The 19476-nt window shown below is 41.4% G+C and overlaps 1 protein-coding gene and 1 pseudogene across 2 annotated transcripts in view; one reads left to right on the top strand and one right to left on the bottom strand.

Moving 5' to 3' along the window:
• LOC138843813 (cellular tumor antigen p53 pseudogene) overlaps positions 1-14465 on the top strand; it is a 42363-nt pseudogene extending 27898 nt beyond the window's left edge. The window contains exons 2-3 of the transcript XR_016213319.1: positions 3046-3438; positions 6577-14465. The product of XR_016213319.1 is annotated as a cellular tumor antigen p53 pseudogene (transcript). The remainder of the gene's footprint in view (positions 1-3045; positions 3439-6576) is intronic.
• The window catches only part of LOC127489446 (phosphatidylinositol 3,4,5-trisphosphate 3-phosphatase TPTE2), a 140981-nt gene that overhangs the window by 11628 nt on the left and 109877 nt on the right, over positions 1-19476 (bottom strand). The window contains exons 15-22 of the mRNA XM_089303307.1: positions 19332-19392; positions 17939-18020; positions 17746-17834; positions 11267-11328; positions 9792-9872; positions 6205-6310; positions 4495-4574; positions 459-551 (exon numbers count right to left, since the gene is read on the bottom strand). Coding sequence (XP_089159433.1) covers positions 459-551; positions 4495-4574; positions 6205-6310; positions 9792-9872; positions 11267-11328; positions 17746-17834; positions 17939-18020; positions 19332-19392 — 654 coding nt within the window. The remainder of the gene's footprint in view (positions 1-458; positions 552-4494; positions 4575-6204; positions 6311-9791; positions 9873-11266; positions 11329-17745; positions 17835-17938; positions 18021-19331; positions 19393-19476) is intronic.

The following is a 19476-nucleotide window of genomic DNA, read 5'->3' as shown; positions in this document are numbered from 1 at the left end:
TTAAGTTAAATATAGGGTTAATGAATACTATTTGTAATAAGCATCAACTTCGAGAAAAGCAAAGTCCCATTCAGTTTATAGCAATGTATTTTAAAGGTATAAAACAAAGAAGTTGTCACTGCTATGTAGTAAAAACACGTTTTTTTAGCTCCTTGGTTTTTGTGAGTTTTTTGATTAGTTTTATATATATATATATCAAGTAGAATTTAGAAAAACACAAAGGAGCTTCATACATGTGAATTATATAGAACTTTTTTTAAAAAAGAGCAAAATATCTTAGATTACATGTGTTTTTCTTTTTTGAAAATATGTTAGTGATATGATGCTTTCTTATTCCTGGTTACGGATTGAAGTCTCTCATCTCTGCTCTTGGGATTTGTAGCAATAGAAGTCCTAAATCAAAATCAATCAAAAGAGCAAACAAGTACAACAGCAGAAGTAATTTCTTGATTACTTACCCGAGAGAGAAATCTGACTTTAACGTCGTCATATAGGATTGGACAGTTCAACAATTCAATAATGACTTTGTCAGTTTCGACATCGTGAAATATCTGTGAATGAACACATGAAATTCAGAGCTAAAAATCTAGCTGCTGATGGGATCTGTAAAACTGAAGTGGTTTTCACTCATTCAGCCTTTCTGTATTTATCAAGTACTCTTAGCCTCATAGCAAACTCACTATATATATTAATAAATAGAACCTGTCAGGGCTGGCGCTGTGGTGTAGTGGGTAAAGCTGCAGGCCACAGTGCCGGCATCCCGTATGGATGCTGGTTTGAGTCCCGGTTTTCCACTTCTGACCCAATTCTCTGTGAAGGCCTGGGAAAGCAGTGGAGGATGGGCCCAGTTCTTGGACTCCTGCACCTTCGTAGGAGACCCAGAGGAAGCTCTTGGCTCCTGGCTTCAGATTGGCGCAGCTCTGGCTGTTGCAGCCATCTGGAGAGTGAATCAGCGGATGGAAGACTCTTTCTCTCCCTGCCTCTCCTCTCTGTGTGTAACTCTGACTTTCAAATAAATAAATAAATCTTTAAAAAAAGTAAATATAAACTCTCTTTTCTGTAAAGTTGCGAGTCTATAAATTTCTGTAACATTGTTTCAAAATTATATTGGGACACTTATTTATTTATTTATTTATTTATTTATTTTTTATTTAGTAAATATAAAATTTCCAAAGTACAGTTAATGGATTACAATGGCTTCCCCTCCCCATAATTTCCCTCCCACTCACACCCCTCCCATCTCCCACTCCCTCTCCCATTCCATTCACATCAAGATTCATTTTCAATTATCTTTATATACAGAAGATCAATTTAGTATATATTAAAAAGATTTCATCAGTTTGCACCCACACAGAAACACAAAGTGCAAAATACTGTTTGAGTACTAGTTATAGCATTACTTCACATTGGACAACACACTAAGGACAGATCCCACATGAGAAGTAAGTACACAGTGACTCCTGTTGTTGACTTAACAATTTGACACTCTTGTTTATGGTGTCAGTAATCTCCCTAGGCTCTTGTCATGAGTTGCCTAGGCTATGGAAGCCTTTTGAGTTCGCTGACTTCGATCTTATTCCCACAGGGTCATAGTCAAAGTGGAAGTTCTCTCCTCCCTTCAGAGAAAGGTACCTCCTTCTTTGATGGAGCCCAGTTCTTTCTACTGGGATCTCACTTGCAGAGATCTGTCATTTAAGTCTTCTTCTTTTTTTTTTTTTCCCCAGGGTGTCTTGGCTTTCCATGCCTAAAATACTCTCATGGGCTCTTCAGCCATATCCGAACGCCTTAAGGGCTGATTCTGAGGCCAGAGTGCTATTTAGGACATCTGCCATTCTATGAGTCTGCTGTGTATCCCGCTTCCCATGATGGATTGTTCTCTCCCTTTTTGATTCTATCAGTTAGTATTAGCAGACGCTAGTCTTGTTTATGTGATCCCTTTGACTCTTAGACCTATCAGTGTGATCAATTGTGAACTGAAATTGATCACCTGGACTAGTGAGATGGCATTGGTACATGCCACCTTGATGGGATTGTATTGGGATCCCCTGGCACAGTTCTAACTCCACCATTTGGGGCAAGTCCGATTGAGCATGATATTGGGACACATTTGAAAAGCAAAGTCTTTGATTTATTTTCAATTAAGTTTAGTCACGTAAACATTACTGTTTAATGTGTTATGGTTTTCATAAGTTGGACCACTTTTGATAATACACTCAAATCTTTAGTTTTAAAGTTGACACTGCCATTCAAGAAGCAATACAGAATGCTTAATCCAAAATCATGTGTTTTTGATGGGATCATTGGTAAGCTCCATTGCAGGCCTTTAAATGAAGTGATTAACGATAAACTTTCCAGGAGGAACAGATTTGGAATTATACTAAATATTTCTTTGTTACAGATTTATTTTTATACAATAATGGTATAGAAAATGAGAAAGACTTACGCTGGGCCCTGTGAAAAGCATAATAAGATATAGACTCAGTCGGTCCCTTCAGGGAGCTGGGCATGTAAAGAATAATAGTATAACTAATGTCAGGCTACATGGTGAAGACTGAGTGTGCTGTTATGAACTGCAGGGGGTGGTATTATTAGGCAACATAGAGTAGAGACTCTTCAAGGAGATAGCTACTGAGTTGAGTATGGAAGGGTTTGAATAAATAAAAGAGAGCACTGAAAATAGAATCTAGTGCATACATTGGGACAGAGGAGAGGGAAAAGACAAGCAGAAACATGAAGTAGAAATTAGAATTATATTCCAAGAACCTGCGAGGATGACCCGGTTTACAAGGAAAAATCTCTGCAGCTTAAGTTGCTGATGGAAATAAGCTCAGGTTGGATATGGTTATTGTATCTTGAGAGTTCAAGATCCATGGAAATAAGAGTGAAGTTGCTAGAGAGTATTGGGGAGAGGGGTATTTTATGTGTCAAAGTATCCTGACTACTGTCATGAATTAACATCTACTTGGTAATTTATAGTTGACAAATTTTTATTTTATTACCTAACTTAATTCTCACAACACTTGAGATGTCATCTTTATTTTTCAGATAAGAATGCTGACCCAAAGATGCTAACTGGCTTTAACTGTGCATAAACTGTGTGTCTTCTGACGTACATACAGCTCTTCACAATGAGAGCAATACTTCAAGATGCATGTTGTAGGATTCTACCCACTACAATGTGTAAGAAGAAAGACAAGGTAAGGAGACCATTGTTTAGAAACTTTGTCAGAGCAACGAGCAAATGGACTAAACAGTGGCAGTGGAAACATAAAGGAAAGGAGAATGAAGAAAAATTTCAAAGGAATAATCAGAGGAATTGGTGACTCATTGGATTTATGTGGAGAAGGCAAAGTGAGAATCAAAGATAATACCACGTGTGAAGACCTGAGTGAAAGAATGATGGTGCCATCTGCAGTAGCAGAGGAAAAGCTCCATTTGGCAAGTTTGGATTTGACTAACTTTGGATTGTTGGGGTAAAGACTGTCCATATTGTAATTTCTACATGTAGCAACAGTGAGTGCTCATTAATATATGTTCCACGGCTTAAAGAACAAATAATAATGTAAAGAAGGGGAATGGCTGAGAGTAACCAAGAATGGGGTAGTTACAGAAATGAAAACACAAATGTCAAGGATCAGGCCCAGGTGAATGCCCTCAGCTAGGAGAGGCAAAACAAAACAAAACAAAACAAAACAAAACAAAACAAAACAAAACCAACACAGGGGGACAGGACAAGGAGGATTAGTGTCAGGAATAGAAGCATGGGAGGGTCTTCTGAATGTTTACAGTTCCTAGACTCATGAAAGAAGCTTTATTATTGTTCCACAAAAGTCTTTATATAGTTAGGCATCACTTCAACATTTTAGCAGATCATTGTCTACTAGGGTCCCATTGCTTTGGGTAAAGAGACTCCTCTTTCATCCATATGCTTACATAGTTTCTCATAACGCTAACTCACAGGACTGTTGGTTACAGTCATCTGGAGCATTGCTATATCTACAGATAGCTGAGACCCATTCCAGATTTCCTGAATCATACCTTGGAGGCACAGATAATGAATTTGCATCTTTACATGCCCCTAGGAGATTTTCTTGTATGCTACAATTTGAAATTTTAGTGTTGGACAGTAAAAGGTAAAATGACCAAGAGGAAAAAAATATGGCTAAAAATAACTACAATCTGAAATTAAAATCTTGATAGATTCCTGGTAACATGCTCAGCATTTGTGGGAACCTAAAAGGCAAAGCCACAATTTACAATGATATATATTTTAGAAAATACCCTGGGAAACCCTCCCCCCTTTTTTTTTTTCAAACAATTTGGTTAAGTTAGCTCTGGTTTGCATCCATACTTACGGTTTCCATGTTGGATGGTAACTACAAAGCAACATAACATCTTCTTTGTGGTGAGTGATGGTTCAGGAGGCCAACATGCTGATATAACTTTGAGCTTTAAAAAAACTTCAGAATTTTCAATTCATATGCTTTCTCTTACCTTGCAGTTTTTAGAAGATGAACATGAAAAGACTGTCTGTTGTTTTGTAGTTATTTGAATTTTTAGGTCACTTCCATCGCCTTTTCCAACATCTGTATAAAATTAAAAAGATAGGCACACTAATGAGGAAACAATAAAATATTCTAGCTGGTTCAAAGTACCACACACAAGCATATAGTAAATGATGCAATGAACCTACGACTAGATGCAAATGGGCTAGTAGCCAATTGCATTCCACTGAACATATCCAGTTTGCATTTCTATGTAGAAAAGTTGTTTGCATTATCACTTTTCTACAACTTGCAGAGTAAAGAGCTCAAAGACAATGAAAGCTGGAAAGTGTGCAGTCACAGACATTACCCATCTAAGAGCCTCTCACACTTTTTCTTCTCAGTCTCCCTAGCTCCTTTCTCTTGTTGTCACAACCATTTGAAAGATTATTTTTATTCAAAAATCATACTGATCCCAGTAAGTTTGGCCCGCTTATTTACACGGGTGCAGGACGAATTTTAACTTGTCCAACAGTCCTTCCTGAGTTGGTTTACAAGCTAAGACATGTGGAAAGCTGAACACCCAGGATCTTGGATCTCAGATTGTCTTTTATTTGTTTGTTTGAAAGGCAGAGTTAGAGAGAGACAAAGATCTTCCATCTACTGCTTCACTCCCACAAATGGTCACAACATCCATGGGTGGGCCACACTGAAGCCAGGAGCCTGGAACTCCATCTGAGTCTCCCTTGTAGGTACCAGGGGCCCAAGCAGTCAGGCCATCCTCTGCTGCTCTCAGGTGCACCCACAGGGATCTGGATTTGGAACAGCACTTAAGTGGAATGATAAAACTGTAGGCAGTGGTTTAGCCTTCTATGCCGCAATGCTGGCCCCTGAGATTGAGGTTTTCCAATCCTCTATTTCATGTTAGTCTGAGATAAGCAAATCATGCCATAAAATTCCACACAACTTCACCTACAATAACTTGAAGTTGTGAATTTGAGCAACTCCCTATTTTTTCCAGATCTGCACCTTACAGTTGTAAGCATTGTCTCTACAGGGTGTTTTTTTTTTTTTTTTTAAGATTTATTTTATTTATTTGAAAGACAGTTAGAGAGGTAGAGACAGAGAGACACCCGCTGGTTCACTCCCAGGATGGCCGCAACGGCCAGAGCTGTGCCAATAGGAAGCCAGGAGCTTCTTGCAGGTCTCTCACGTGGGTGCAAGGGTCCAAGAACTTGGGCCATCTTCTACTGCTTTCCTAGGCCATAGCAGAAAGCTGGATCAGGAGGAGCATCTAGGACTAGAAACAGTGTCCATATGGGATGCTGGCACTTCAGGCCAGGGCTTTTAACCCACTGTGTCGTAGCACTGGCCCCTTCTACAAGGTTTAAATAAAACCCAAAGTGATATTAAGAAAGAAGACATAATCTTAGGATATAATATCCGACTGACACAAAAATTCCCAAATTTTTAAATGATTTTTAGGCTTTGAATTTTGAGAAACTATTTTATTCTCATTGTTCCTATGAGAGAAAGGTGTTAAAACTTCATTAGGCTGAAATGCCCGTGACTTCCCTGAAATGGTTTAAAACTCACAAAGATTTCTTTAGATGCCCTAGTACTAGTAAAGCTCATCTGTATATATCCACAAGCAAATCTTCCCAAAGAATGGGAACATTGTTGCTTCTGCCCAGTTTTTCAGTTATACAAAAACACTTACTATGAATTGAATAAATGATAATTTTGTATGGCGTGAGGATTTTTTTTGGCGGGAGAGTCCAGTTGCAGAGATTTTTCACATTCTCAAAATATCCAACATATCTACTCTGCAAAGAAACAAAAGCTTCAGGTTACATGAGGAAGAAAAGCTGAAAATCAGAAATTCCTATTGTGAGGGCAGGGCATAGAGCTTGGTAAGGGCAGTAAGAAATTAAGAAATCACTTGCTGGATTTTGTTATAAGACAGAGTGTTTTTATGTATGTGGCCTCAAAACTACCTTAGGAAACAATACTGAACTAAGTGCTTTGGGAGGAAACCAGAAAGGAATCAGGTCTGGCTTATAGGGTGCTTATAATTATGATTGTGTTTTAGACTACACCATTATCCATGTGTGGATAGAAGCAAGGATGTGACTGAGTTACGGGAAGCTTTGTGATTGGGTGAAGAATAGCCTATGATAATGGAAGAATGGTATTTGCAAACTCAGGAGGAGACCAACATCTCTCAGGTAGATTCTTGGTCATTTTTACCTTGCCTCTGCCAGCTAGAGTTTCTTTAATTATCATTTTCTCAGTTCTGTTGTTGCAAAGAAGTTCTGGAATTTTCTTGGTTTCATTCTTTCTGTGATAAACTTATTCACAAGGTCTGTCCTTGAGTCTTTCTTAAGGAAGTTGAACAGTTCTGGCACTGAACCAACAGGACTCAGAAGTTCACAGATTCTTCTTTCCCCATTGGGAAGTTTAATAAAATTAAGTGTTGTACTTTCTATGAGAAAGGGCAGCCATGAGATAGTCTCATGCAAGTTCTTAACTCAGGGATAGATGTAATGTGACCAGGAGACTGGCTCACTGGGAGGGTCAGAATGTGATGGTGTCTGGAGAATCATCACTTGACATAAAGGAACCTCTGCCCCAGGGCCTTGCCAAATCTGAAGTCTGCAGCTGAGTTCTTCTATTGCTATCCCAGTGAATCAGAAGACATTCAGGTGTAGCATATGGTGTGCTAGTTCTGGACTAAAGTCAGGATAACTGTGCAGGACTAAAGGAGAAATGGAGAAAGGGAGATGTATGGGGAGAGTCAGTGAAGGAGCTGCATTTCACATACCCTTGGCTCCTGCCACCAGATTCATAGCATGAAGATACACAGTGCTGACAAGCTGGGAAATAGCAAAGGGTCTTATTGTCTTAGAGCACAGGATATGTGACAGCACTTAATGAAGAAAAAATTTGAAAAATCAAATTGAAGAGGATTTTTTTTAACAGGCAGAGTGGACAGTGAGAGAGAGAGACAGAGAGAAAGGTCTTCCTTTTGCCGTTGGTTCACCCTCCAATGGCCGCCGCGGCTGGTGCGCTGCGGCCGGCACACCACGCTGATCCAATGGCAGGAGCCAGGTGCTTCTCCTGGTCTCCCATGGGGTGCAGGGCCCAAGGACTTGGGCCATCCTCCACTGCACTCCCAGGCCATAGCAGAGGGCTGGCTTGGAAGAGGGGCAACCGGGACAGAATCCGGCACCCTGACTGGGACTAGAACCCGATGTGCCGGCGCCGCAAGGCAGAGGATTAGCCTAGTGAGCCGCAGCACCGGCCGCAGAAGATCTTGAGAGCTAGGTTAGAACATATAGTTGCCATTGGCAGCAGGGAGCCATCATGGATTTTGAGCATGGAAATGGCGTGATAAAAGATGGACTTCAGTAGGTTGATGTATTACTTTTATCCAAGGGTGTATGTATATCTTGTTTTTTGTTTTCTTTGGCTTAGGTATGGGAGAAAAGTATTGGTGAGTAAAGGCTGAATTCTTTTGTCCTAACCAAAGATCTAGGGTGAGAAGTTACTGTGTGCTGCTTTCAAAGCCCAGTGTAGTTATTCAGTTGCCATCACTTCACTCAAAGAAAGTCTCTCATTTATAGCTACATTCACATCTCCCTAAGAGTCTCAATCAGCTCTCACTTTGGTTTTAGGGGGACAATAAATAGAAGCTGTTCACAGCATGGACTATACTGGGCTTCAGATTTGACAGATCTAGATTTGAGTTCTTGGTTCTAGTGGTTAATTTCTCTGAACTTCAATTTCATAATCTGTAAAATGGGATTCATAACAGTGCCTATTGAATTAGGTAATGAATATAAAACCCTTAGCATGTATCAATAAAGTCTAGACTGTTGTAAACTCTATCAGATAAATGTTTTGATTTCTGCAATAAACAAATCACAAGGAATAAAAATGAGATGGGAAACAGAAACAGAAAGAGACCTAAGAGAGGTAGCATCCAAATGATATGTATGGGCCTTGTTTGTATTGTAACTGAAACAAAGTTTTCTAAGTATCTTAGACAATTATGAAAATTTAAAAATAAACTCAAAATTTGAAATTATTAAGATTTTATAAGGCATACAGCATTTGATGTGATAAATGGTATTAAGATTTTTGGGTTCTCTTGAGACCTTATGTTAGATGTCATACCAAAATACTTGTGGGATAAAATGATCTCATGGGTGTAATTTCCTTCAGAATAACCCAGGTTTGGTAAAACAGAGTGGAATAGGGTTGAGGAATTTGGATAGAGAGGGGAGAGAATGAATAAACCATGATTGGTTAGTTATGAGATAAAGTGGCATGTTGAGTAAAAATGGATTTGTTGTATAATTGTCTTTTTTGCATATGTTTGAAAATTTCCATAATCTTTTTAAAAGGAAAAAATTCAGCAATCTCCACATAAATATTATAAATCCTAAATGAAATAGTTTTAAGTTTAGAAGCATTTGGGGTATATTAGAGGTTTTGAAAAGTGTTTATTTTCCTTTTTCTTTTTTTTTTTTAAATTGACAGAGTTACAGACAGTGTGAGAGAAAAAGGTCTTCCTTCCATTGGTTCACTCCCCAAATGGCTGCTATGGCCGACGCTGCGCTGATCTGAAGCCAGGAGCCAGGTGCTTCTTCCTGGTTTCCCATGGGTGTGCAGGAGCCCAAACACTTGGCCCATCCTCCACTGCCCTCCTTGGCCATAGCAGAGAGCTGGATTGGAAGAGGAGCAACTGGGACTAGAACCCAGTGCCCATATGGGATGCCGGCACTATAGGCGGAGGATTAACCAAGCGAGCCATGGTGCCGGCCTCTATTTTCTTTTTTCTTTAACCATCAAAATATAGACATTCCTTCTCCCTCCCCAACCACTCTCACAAGGAAATCATCTAGAAATAGTTCTCATGATTCTCTGAGAGGGCAACATTGCTGCAGGAGGGGTTTGTGAAAGACTCAGTTCCTCTTCTATGGGGAAATCAAAGGCAACTGATAAGCATTAGGGGCCTGGAATCTTAGGTATTAGACTTGCCTATTACAGGAAAGTAATCAACTGCTGAACTCTGTACACAACAACAAATATCAAATGCTCTAGGGAGGACCCACTGCTCCTCAAGCATGGGCAGCGACTGAGGTATAGGTTTTGGTCCTGAGGAGGAGTTAAAGCCTGCTGCAGGGCACCCAAGGGCCACTGCCTGATATCCAACAGAGAAGAGTCTAAAGTGAAACCATGTGTCGGGCTAATCTTAACCCACTCCCCCCAAAGAAGTGCCCCTTTAAAAAGAAAACTTACTTGGGAGGGAGTTTCAATTCCTTGGAATTTACTACTGATGGTGTGATCAGTACGTCGACTTGCAAAATAAGCAAGACTTTCCTATAGAAAAGGAGCAACACAACAATGGTTCATCTGCAATCTTCCCTTTCCCATAGTAGATGTGTTTTAAGTTTCTAAGGACACATTATTTCCTTAAGGGGGAGCATTCTGTGAAGAGAGGCTACTCAAAATAACAGTATTAAAAAGGCTACATCAAAGATATGTCTCATTCAAAGATTCCTGCATACATGGACTTTCAGAACTAGAATGCCCTTAGAAACTATTTGGTCCAACTCTTCTTTCTACCTTCCAATATACAAATGAGAAGACTGAGATGAAAAGAAAATGAAATTGTAACCCACATTAATAAACCCATGATATACACACAGACTTGGGCATACACACACACCCATCAAACATTGATATTTTCTAATCTCCATTTTAGAAGTGAAACACTACTCAGTAAGTTGCTTTTACAACTCACTGAAACATAATGATGTATGACTTAAAGAAACACCTATTTTCCAAACTTGTGTATCTTAGATTATAAGACAGAAGTGGCTAGAGAGCTGTTTTTTTTTCCTTTTTTTTAAATTTAGTAAATATAAATTTCCAAAGTACGGTTTATGGATTACATTGGCTTTCTCCCCCATAATTTCCCTCCCACTCGCACTCCTCCCATCTCCTGGAGAGCTGACTGTTGTGCATAACCCTCAGCTCCTCTTCTCTCTACTGCAGGCCAGCAGACCAGAGCTGCTGGAAGTAGGGACTTAAGTGGCAGCTTCCCAAAAATATGGCAGCAAAATGAACCCTGCTTTAAGACATGGGAACAACTCACCTTCTCTTCTCAGCAATTTCCAGATTACAGTTATTATGTATATTGACTTTGCAAAAATAGTAATTAACCATGAGAGACTCTGAGTGGGAAAGCAAGGCCTTTTATGTATATACAGCAATTTTAAGGATAGCCAAGGTCCTCTGCAAAATGCATCTAATTAATCTGAATATTATTCTCATGAGGAAGTCCTGCAACGCTTTGCATTTGTATAACTTGGCTTTACTGACCTCACTTAATCCTGCTCCTATTGGGTCCCACTTGTATTTAAAAGATTAATAGTGTATACATCATGATTTTTTTGCATTCGTTTTTATTTTTAAAATATTGATTTAACATTATTTATGCTAACTACTGAGATTTTTTATATTCCCTTAAATTTTATGCCTCACACATTTTACCCTAGTCCTTGTCCAGGGTAAGAAGTAGTCATTTACTAATTTCATAGTGGATATGAAACAAAGGAGGAGCCAACCAATACTTTTTAATGACCCACTCTCCAGTTACAGTTTCACTTAACCATTGGGACTCAGAGAGTCACCATAACATCCTAGCAGTGATAGTTCAGAATTGGCGATTTCAGTAAGCACAAGACAGATTGTAGTAACATGTTTCATACCTTTGCAGTACCAAAGATCTGATTACCAATGAGGCAAGCACAGACCATTGTCCCAGTTCTTCCTAGAAAAGAAAAGTTAGTTTAAGAAGCTAGTTCATGGTAGAACTTAGTATGAAAATACACTCAGAAGTATCCAGAGTGTGTTTTTGATTGACTTTTTTACACCCTGAATGTGCTTGTCACAAATAGTTTAGTAATAGCCAAGATATTTCGCTGTTTTATGGTTGTATCTGGAATTTGGTTCTGTAAATGGACATGATACACTTGTGCACATGTGTACTTGTCTTGAATCACAGATGCTGGGAAACACACTGGAGGCAGTCAGTTCTGCCTAGGACTCCAAGCCTAAAGCCTCACTTGCTAATTAGGAACTAATTCTACACTCTATGATCCATATAACATAAATAAAAGTATCTATAAAAGTTAAAAATAGCGGTCAGAGTTGTGGCACAGCAGGTTAAGCTAGTCCATTTCAGATCCAGCTCCTTGCTAATGAGTCTGGGGATTTAGCAGATGACCAAAGTACTTGGGCCCCTGCTACCCATGGGGGAGACCCAGAAAGGGTTCCAGGCTCCCAGTTTCAGCCATCCCCAGTCCTGGTCATTGTGGCCATTTGGAGAGTGAACCACTTGATAGAAGATCTCTCTGCCTCTCCCTCTCTATTTCTGTGCCACTGCCTTTCAAATAAATTAAACATTCTTTTAGAAAAAGAATAAAACCAGGATCACAACTCAAAATGGCTTTTAGCATTTGCAATACTCATTGTTTCTTCCATAGAGTATTTAATTGTAGTACAAAAGTTTTTAAACATATGAAAGCATACAGAACAGGATAGTGAACCCTCGTGTACTTTTCCTGATTTTGTAGTTACTGATATTTGCTGAACTTGGTTACTTTCCCTCTCCTCTTTCCTCGCTTCTCTCCTACCCCTCCCCTCTCCTCTATCCTCTATCCTTTCTTCTTCTGTGCCATCTCCTTTCTTTTCCACTGTTACATTTTAAAGCAAATCCTTGACCTTATGCTTCATGTCATTTATCCTCAAAATTTCTCGAGTTTTATTTGAATTTCTATTTTTCATCTGCCATACAAAATTTAACTTTAAAAAGATGTTGTTTCCTGGGGGCCACCGTCCAGGGCGCAGGTAGCCACTGCGCTGCGGGGGCACCTGGCGTCTGGGGCTGTGATGCGCTCTCCTGAGGACTGGCGACCGGGCCAGCTTCCTGGGTGCTGCCATGGAGGAGTTGTAGTCAGTTCTCAGCCTGGAGCCTCCCCTGAGTCAGGAGACACTTTCAGACCTATGGAAACTGCTTTCTGAGTACAACCTGCTGACCACCTTGCTGAACCCTCCCTTGGATGATCTGCTGTCCACTAAAGATGTTGCCAACTGGCTCAACGAAGACCCAGATGAAGGGCTCTGAGTACCAGCAGCTCCTGCACCAGAGGCCCCCACCCCAGCTGCCCCTGGGCTGGCGACCCCTGCACCAGCCACCTGCTGGCCCCTGTCATCCTCTGTCCCTTCCCAAAAGACCTACCACGGCAACTCCAGTTTCCGGCTGGGCTTCCTGCACTCTGGGACGGCCAAGTCTGTCACCTGCATGTACTCCCCCTGCCTCAACAAGCTCTTCTAGCAGCTAGCAAACACCTGCCCTGTGCAGCTGTGGGTCGACTCAACACCCCTGCCTGGCACCCGTGTGCGGGCCATGGCCATCTTCAAGAAGTCTCAACACATGAAGGAAGTTGTCAGACACTGCCCCCACCACGAGTGCTGTTCCGATAGTGATGATCTGGCCCCTCTCTCAGCATCTCATCCGGGTGGAGGGAAATCTGTGTGCTGAGTATTTGGATGACAGAAACACCTTCCGACACAGTGTGGTGGTGCCCTATGAGCCACCCGACGTTGGCCCTGACTGTACCACCATCCACTATAATTACATGTGTAACAGCTCCTGCATGGGGGGCATGAACCGGTGGCCCATCCTCACCCTCATCACACTGGAAGATTCCAGGGGGAACCTGCTAGGATGGAACAGCTTTGAGGTGCGAGTGTGTGCCTGTCCTGGGAGGGACCACGGCACAGAGGAAGAAAATTTCCTCAAGAAAGGGGAGTCCTGCCCTGAGCTGCCCCCCGGGAGCTCTAAGCAAGCACTGCCAACCACCACCACCGACTCCTCTCCCAAGAAAAAGAAGCCACTTGATAGAGAATATTGCATCATTAAGATCCGTGGGCGTGAATGCTTCAAGGTGTTCCAAGAGCTGAATGAGGTCCTGGAGCTCAAGGATGCCAAGGCCAAGAAGGAGCCCTGGGGGAGCAGGGCTCACTCCAGCTGCCCAAAGGCCAAGAAGGGGCGGTCTACCTCCTGCAGTAAAAAACTAATGTTCAAGAGAGAGGGGCCCAACTCAGACTGAGGTCTCACCTTCTGACCACGTTGACGACCCCCATGCCCTCCTACCTTGACATTTTGGGACTCAGGTGCTTGAACCCTACTTGGTAGAGGTATGCCTCAGAACTCCCAGGAATTCTTCCACTTGCCTTGGCCTGCACTGGTGGTATTGGGGGGAGGAAGGGAGGGGTAGTGGGAGCTAGGATGGGCCAGCCTTAGCTTTTAGAATTTTGACTGTGAGGAATGTTTGGGGGGAAAAATGCTCTGAGAAGCAGCCCTAGGCTGGGTGGGAAGCCCAGCCCTCCTGCTGTGCTGAGCAGGGATGTGGCCACAACTTCATGAAATGCTGATCATGCCTACCTCACAGGGTCTACTGTGAGGATTAATGAAATGCTGTGTGGCTGTCCTGGAAAGCACCCTTTATTATAGGGTGGCTGGGATGTGGCACCCTCATGGGAGCTGGTTCCCTGCCCTCCTGCTGGCTGGGTTGACAGCTTCACTGGTTGGGCACCTGGTCTACGCTGGTGCAGCCAAATCCTGCCCAGCCTCTTAGTGACAATGGCACCTGAAAGAAGTCCTGCCCTAACCTACGCCTGGAGGATTCCATCTCATGTACCATCTGCATCTACTAAGACCTTTTTCACTTTCCCCACAATGCTCAGGGTCAATTTCTTTTGCACCTTGCAAGGCACATCTGCATTTGTCACCGCCAGTCCTCTTCCCTTTTTATATCCCCTTTTTATATCGGTTTCTTATTTTACAATAAAACGTGAGTACCATCCTGTGTCTCAAAAAAAAAAATAAAAATGTTTGCTTAATTACTGTAGCTTTTTACTTAGTACACACTGAACCTAATTACTTAATGTAATTCCAAACTTATTTTTACCTGAGATGCACAGAATTTTCTATCATTTTAAAAATGTTTAATGAACCGCTAAATTGCTTTCTCAGTCTGTCATTGCAAACACTATTCTAAGCCAGGTACTTCCAAAGAGGAGTTTTTCCACCTTTTGCATGAAGTTTCCTGAAAAGGAGGCTACTGATCAACAGCTTGGTTGGCTCCTGACTCCAGCTTCCTCCTAATACAGACTTTTGGAGGCAGTGGTGATGGCTCAAGTAATTTGATTTCCTGCCATCCACATTGAGAGACCAGCACTGTATTCCTGGCTCCTGGCTCCTGGCTCCTGGCTACTACTGGGGCTGATGTTCTGAGTATTTGGGGAATGAACCAGCAGATGGGAGTGCCAGTGCTCTCTTTGTCTCTCCCCTCTAATATAATAATACTAAAAAAAGAGCTACCAACAATAATCTAATAATTTGGTACTTTGAAAAGATTGATAAAATTGAAAAAATCCCTGGTGAAACTAATCAAAGAAAATAGAGACAAGGCATCAAGAAAGCTACATAGGGAATAAAAAGGGGAGCACACTCTAGATATTAGAATAGTAAGATTATATGTTGAACAATTTGATGCCAAGACATTTGAAATTGTATATAAAATGGACAAATGCTTGGGAATATACAACTAACTAAAATAGATACAAGAAATAGTTTTAAACAATCCTATATCTAACAAAATCTGATTTACAACTTGAAAACATCCACAGAGAAAACTGTAGGTTGATGTGGGTTCACTAGGGAGTCCTAGCTTACATTTAAGGTAAAGAAAAAAAAATAATAACCAAGTTAAACAGACTTGGAGAATAAAAAAGAAAGGAAATGCAGCCTAGCTCATTTTGTGAAGCCAACAGTTGAAATTAACATTATGAGGGAAACTAAAAAAAGAATATCCAATCATACCCATGGCCCGGATACAAGAACTGTAAACCAAACTATCAACAGAATCTAGCAGCTTTCTATTAAGAAGGTAATATAAGTACCACGTGCTAACCGAATGCATCACTCCCACCATGATGCCATCTAACATGCTGTGATGCAACCAAGCAGCTTTACCAGGGCCCAAACACATGGAGTTGCCTGATCCTGGACTTTCAGCCTTCAAATTTGTGGTCTAAATAAACCACTTTTATTATAAAGTACCCAGCCTTCGGTATTTTTGCTACCACAACAGAAAATGGACTACAAAAACCACTGTGAATATAAAGTATAAAATATTATTGAAGGGCCAAATGATTCAAATAAATAGATAACCTAGTTGTCAGTTCTCCCAAATTAATAAATTCAGTTCCTTTCCAATGAAAATCCTAAACATATTGTGAAAACGGACAAAATTATTCTAAAATTGAATGTAAGAATCAAGTTGTAAGAAGAACCAAAGGGTCAGGGAAAAGATGGCAGCTTAGAAACAGGAAAATCTGGGCCGGCACCGTGGCTCAACAGGCTAATCCTCCACCTAGCAGCGCCGGCACACTGGGTTCTAGTCCCAGTCGGGGCGCCGGATTCTGTTCCGGTTGCCCCTCCTCCAGGCCAGCTCTCTGCTGTGGACTGGGAGTGCAGTGGAGGATGGCCCAAGTGCTTGTGTCCTGCACCCCATGGGAGACCAGGAAAAGCACCTGGCTCCTGCCTTTGGATCAGCATGGTGCGCTGGCCGCGGCGGCCATTGGAGGGTGAACCAATGGCAAAAGGATGACCTTTCTCTCTGTCTCTCTCTCTCATTGTCCACTCTGCCTGTCAAAAAAAAGAAAAAAAAAATAAACAGGAATATCCAAGTCACATGGGGGCAAAATAGGTAGTTAAAAGGGAGAGAGGTTACATGCAGGAGATAGAACTGCGGGAAATTTACACCGGGAAACCCAGTTGGCCAACACAGACTGGGCAGGTACATGCTGAAAGGGAAAATAAGAAGGAGAAACAGAGGAGACGCAGCATGCACAGGTTGTCGGGGTGGAGGGTGCCAGTCCCCAGTGGATCAGGTTAGGTGGAATTAGGTGTCCTTGGAGCTGGGAGTAGCAGCAGGAGGAGGAGATAGGTGAACTGCTTTTGAAGTTCCAAGAGGGGAAAAAAAGAGAAGGTATAAAAAAAGCAAACAGATTGGTACTATGCTGTCCGACCCCTTTTCCCCCTGCCCATCCAGACCTGCAGCTGGCCCACAGAAGCCATCTTTAATGTTTACATTCTCGAACATAGACCTTGGCCTACCAGACACACAAACATCAACTGTGGGAGCCATCCCACGACACCTCCCACACAGGAGCGATGTCCACACTATCTCAGAGGAGACTCTTCCCCACCATGCAAGTCAGGCAACAAGGAAACTCGAGCCCATGAAATCCATCATTGAGAACTCATCTGGGTCTCAGAAGGTGGGGCTAAGTGCACCACAGCTCACACCCAACTCCACCATGATTTACAGGTGAACAGGGCTCCAGTAGATAGTGCTCTGTGCTTCCACTTGAAACGCACACAGAGCAGCACATAACAGAAATCTCACAAGAGAAATTCTGTAAGTTTATAAATATTTGTGTGTAATATATATTTATACACACATATGCTGAAAACAAAGCTAAAACCTGAAATAAGAATAAGGAAGACAATATGAGTCCCCCAAAGGAACATTACAACTCTTCACTAATAGAAGCTGCAGATGAAGTGAGTGAGGATATGTCAGTTCCTGAAAGGTGAGATAAGGCTGAGAGGGATTAGAAATTAATAGAGAATAAAATAACATGCAGTAGATGGTGTTAGAACAATGGACTATATGTATAGAAAAAGAAATACATCCATTTCAATTTTTAAAATTCCAATATTAAGGGGCTGGTGCTGTGGTACAGCAGGTAAAGTCACTGCCTGCTGCTGTTGGCATACCATACGGGTTAGAGTCCCAGCTACTGTACTTTAATCCAACTCCCTACTAATGAGCCTGGGCCCCTGCATCCATGTGGGAAACCCAGAAGCAGCCCTGCCTCCTGCCTTTGGATCTGCCCAGCTATGGCCATTGCAGCTAAATGGGGAGTAAACCAATGGGTAGAAGGCCCTCCCCATCTCTCCTGTCTGTAACTCTGCCTCTCAAATAAATAAATCTTTAAAAAAATTCTAAATTTTAAACCTTACTCATATTGTTTGATAGTAAGATGAATCTGTTTTATACTTTAATATACATTTTGAATTTCTTTAGAAAAAAAGAAAAAATGCTATTACCTTTGCCGCCTTTGCAGTGAATCACTACTACGTTCTTCTTGTCTTGAGCCAGCCACATATTTACTTCTTTGGAGAATACCACCATCTCGCTGATTTTAAAAGTTAGACTTTTAGTTGAATTAAAATATTTCCAAAACAATAAAGCCCAGTGTATCTGGCCCTCTTCTCATAGCCAGTGTTGCATAAAAGTTACCTGAGAGTAGGGACATTATGATCATCAATCATGATTCTTTGGACTCTGTTATGAAAATGTTCAGGATTATAAGCTCTTTCACCTAAAATAAATCATACAGATGTCATATTTTCATAACTAATAACATAATAAATGATGAGTTATGAACATGTTAAAGTTTTCTATTGAAATTCCTTATCAAAAGGAGTTTTCTGGCCGGCGCCGCGGCTCACTAGGCTAATCCTCCGCCTAGCGGCGCCGGCACACCGGGTTCTAGTCCCGGTTGGGGCGCCGGATTCTGTCCCGGTTGCCCCTCTTCCAGGCCAGCTCTCTGCTGTGGTCAGGGAGTGCAGTGGAGGATGGCCCAGGTGCTTGGGCCCTGCACCCCATGGGAGACCAGGAAAAGCACCTGGCTCCTGGCTCCTGCCATCGGATCAGCGCGGTGCGCCGGCCGCAGCGCGCCGGCCGCGGTGGCCATTGGAGGGTGAACCAACGGCAAAGGAAGACCTTTCTCTCTGTCTCTCTCTCTCACTGTCCACTCTGCCTGTCAAAAAAATAAAAAAAAATAAAACAAACAAACAAACAAAAAAAAAAAACAAAAGGAGTTTTCTGAGTGGCTCTAACTGCTCTAAAAAAACTTGAGGGCCTCAAAAACATAAAAAAATTAGTGACTTATTCTATGGATAAGTTACTGATCCAACTGACTTTTGAATAGCCTTTACTTTAACTTTTTAGCAGATAATTCATTATACTATTGTAAGATAGTTGAAAACAATGGGGCAAAGGCAGTGTAACTGGCCAAAATTCTTTCCCTTGCAAAATGTCCATTTAATAAACAAATAGAGGAAAAACTCAGGAGAGACAAGAGTGGTAACTTAAGGATATCATTTGTTAATATTCTTTAAAGGTTTAGTTTCTTTTTTTAAAATTTTAGTCTACTCTGTAATCACAGGGGTAATTCACCACTAACCATAGTATGCAACAAGTAAAAAGAAGACAACAGTTCCACAGGAGTATAAACAAGGACTAAAAATGACAATCCTCCCCACTCCCACTTAGTACACTGCTGTCATCACAACTCACTCCTAGTGGATAGAGAATTCCTTTTTTTGGTCTGTGTCCTCAATGCAGTGTTCCAGGGAAAATAGAAAGTTTTCTTAACCCTAAAACCACTGGAGTAGACCAAACCTCCACTTCTGCCTCTTGGGTTCTAACAGGCTTGTCTCTGTTGAAGGGCACCCACTGAGCTCAATCTTCCTATTAAATGTACCTGAGCAAGATCAGTATTTTTGAACTCACTCTCCTCACTGCCACCAAATGCTTATGATTAAATGACAAGTAGAAATGAAATTGTCTTCTTACATTCATAATTGTTTTCTATCTATAGTAGCAAAATATCAAGTCATGTACATACTGCATAGATTGTAGACTCGGTAATGGTTTCGATGTTTGGTATCCAGGAACCTCACAACTTCCTAAAAGAGACAGACACATATCTTACTATCCAGCATAACCTAGGAATGACCCAGGAGTTAGTTATATAAACATGATGGCTGTTA

Source organism: Oryctolagus cuniculus, chromosome 9, assembly GCF_051225735.1.
Source record: "Oryctolagus cuniculus isolate XC-2025 breed Fujian yellow rabbit chromosome 9, ASM5122573v1, whole genome shotgun sequence".
Lineage (NCBI taxonomy): Eukaryota > Metazoa > Chordata > Mammalia > Lagomorpha > Leporidae > Oryctolagus > Oryctolagus cuniculus.
Note: the sequence above shows the minus strand (reverse complement) of the source record. Positions and strands in the feature narration are given on the sequence as shown.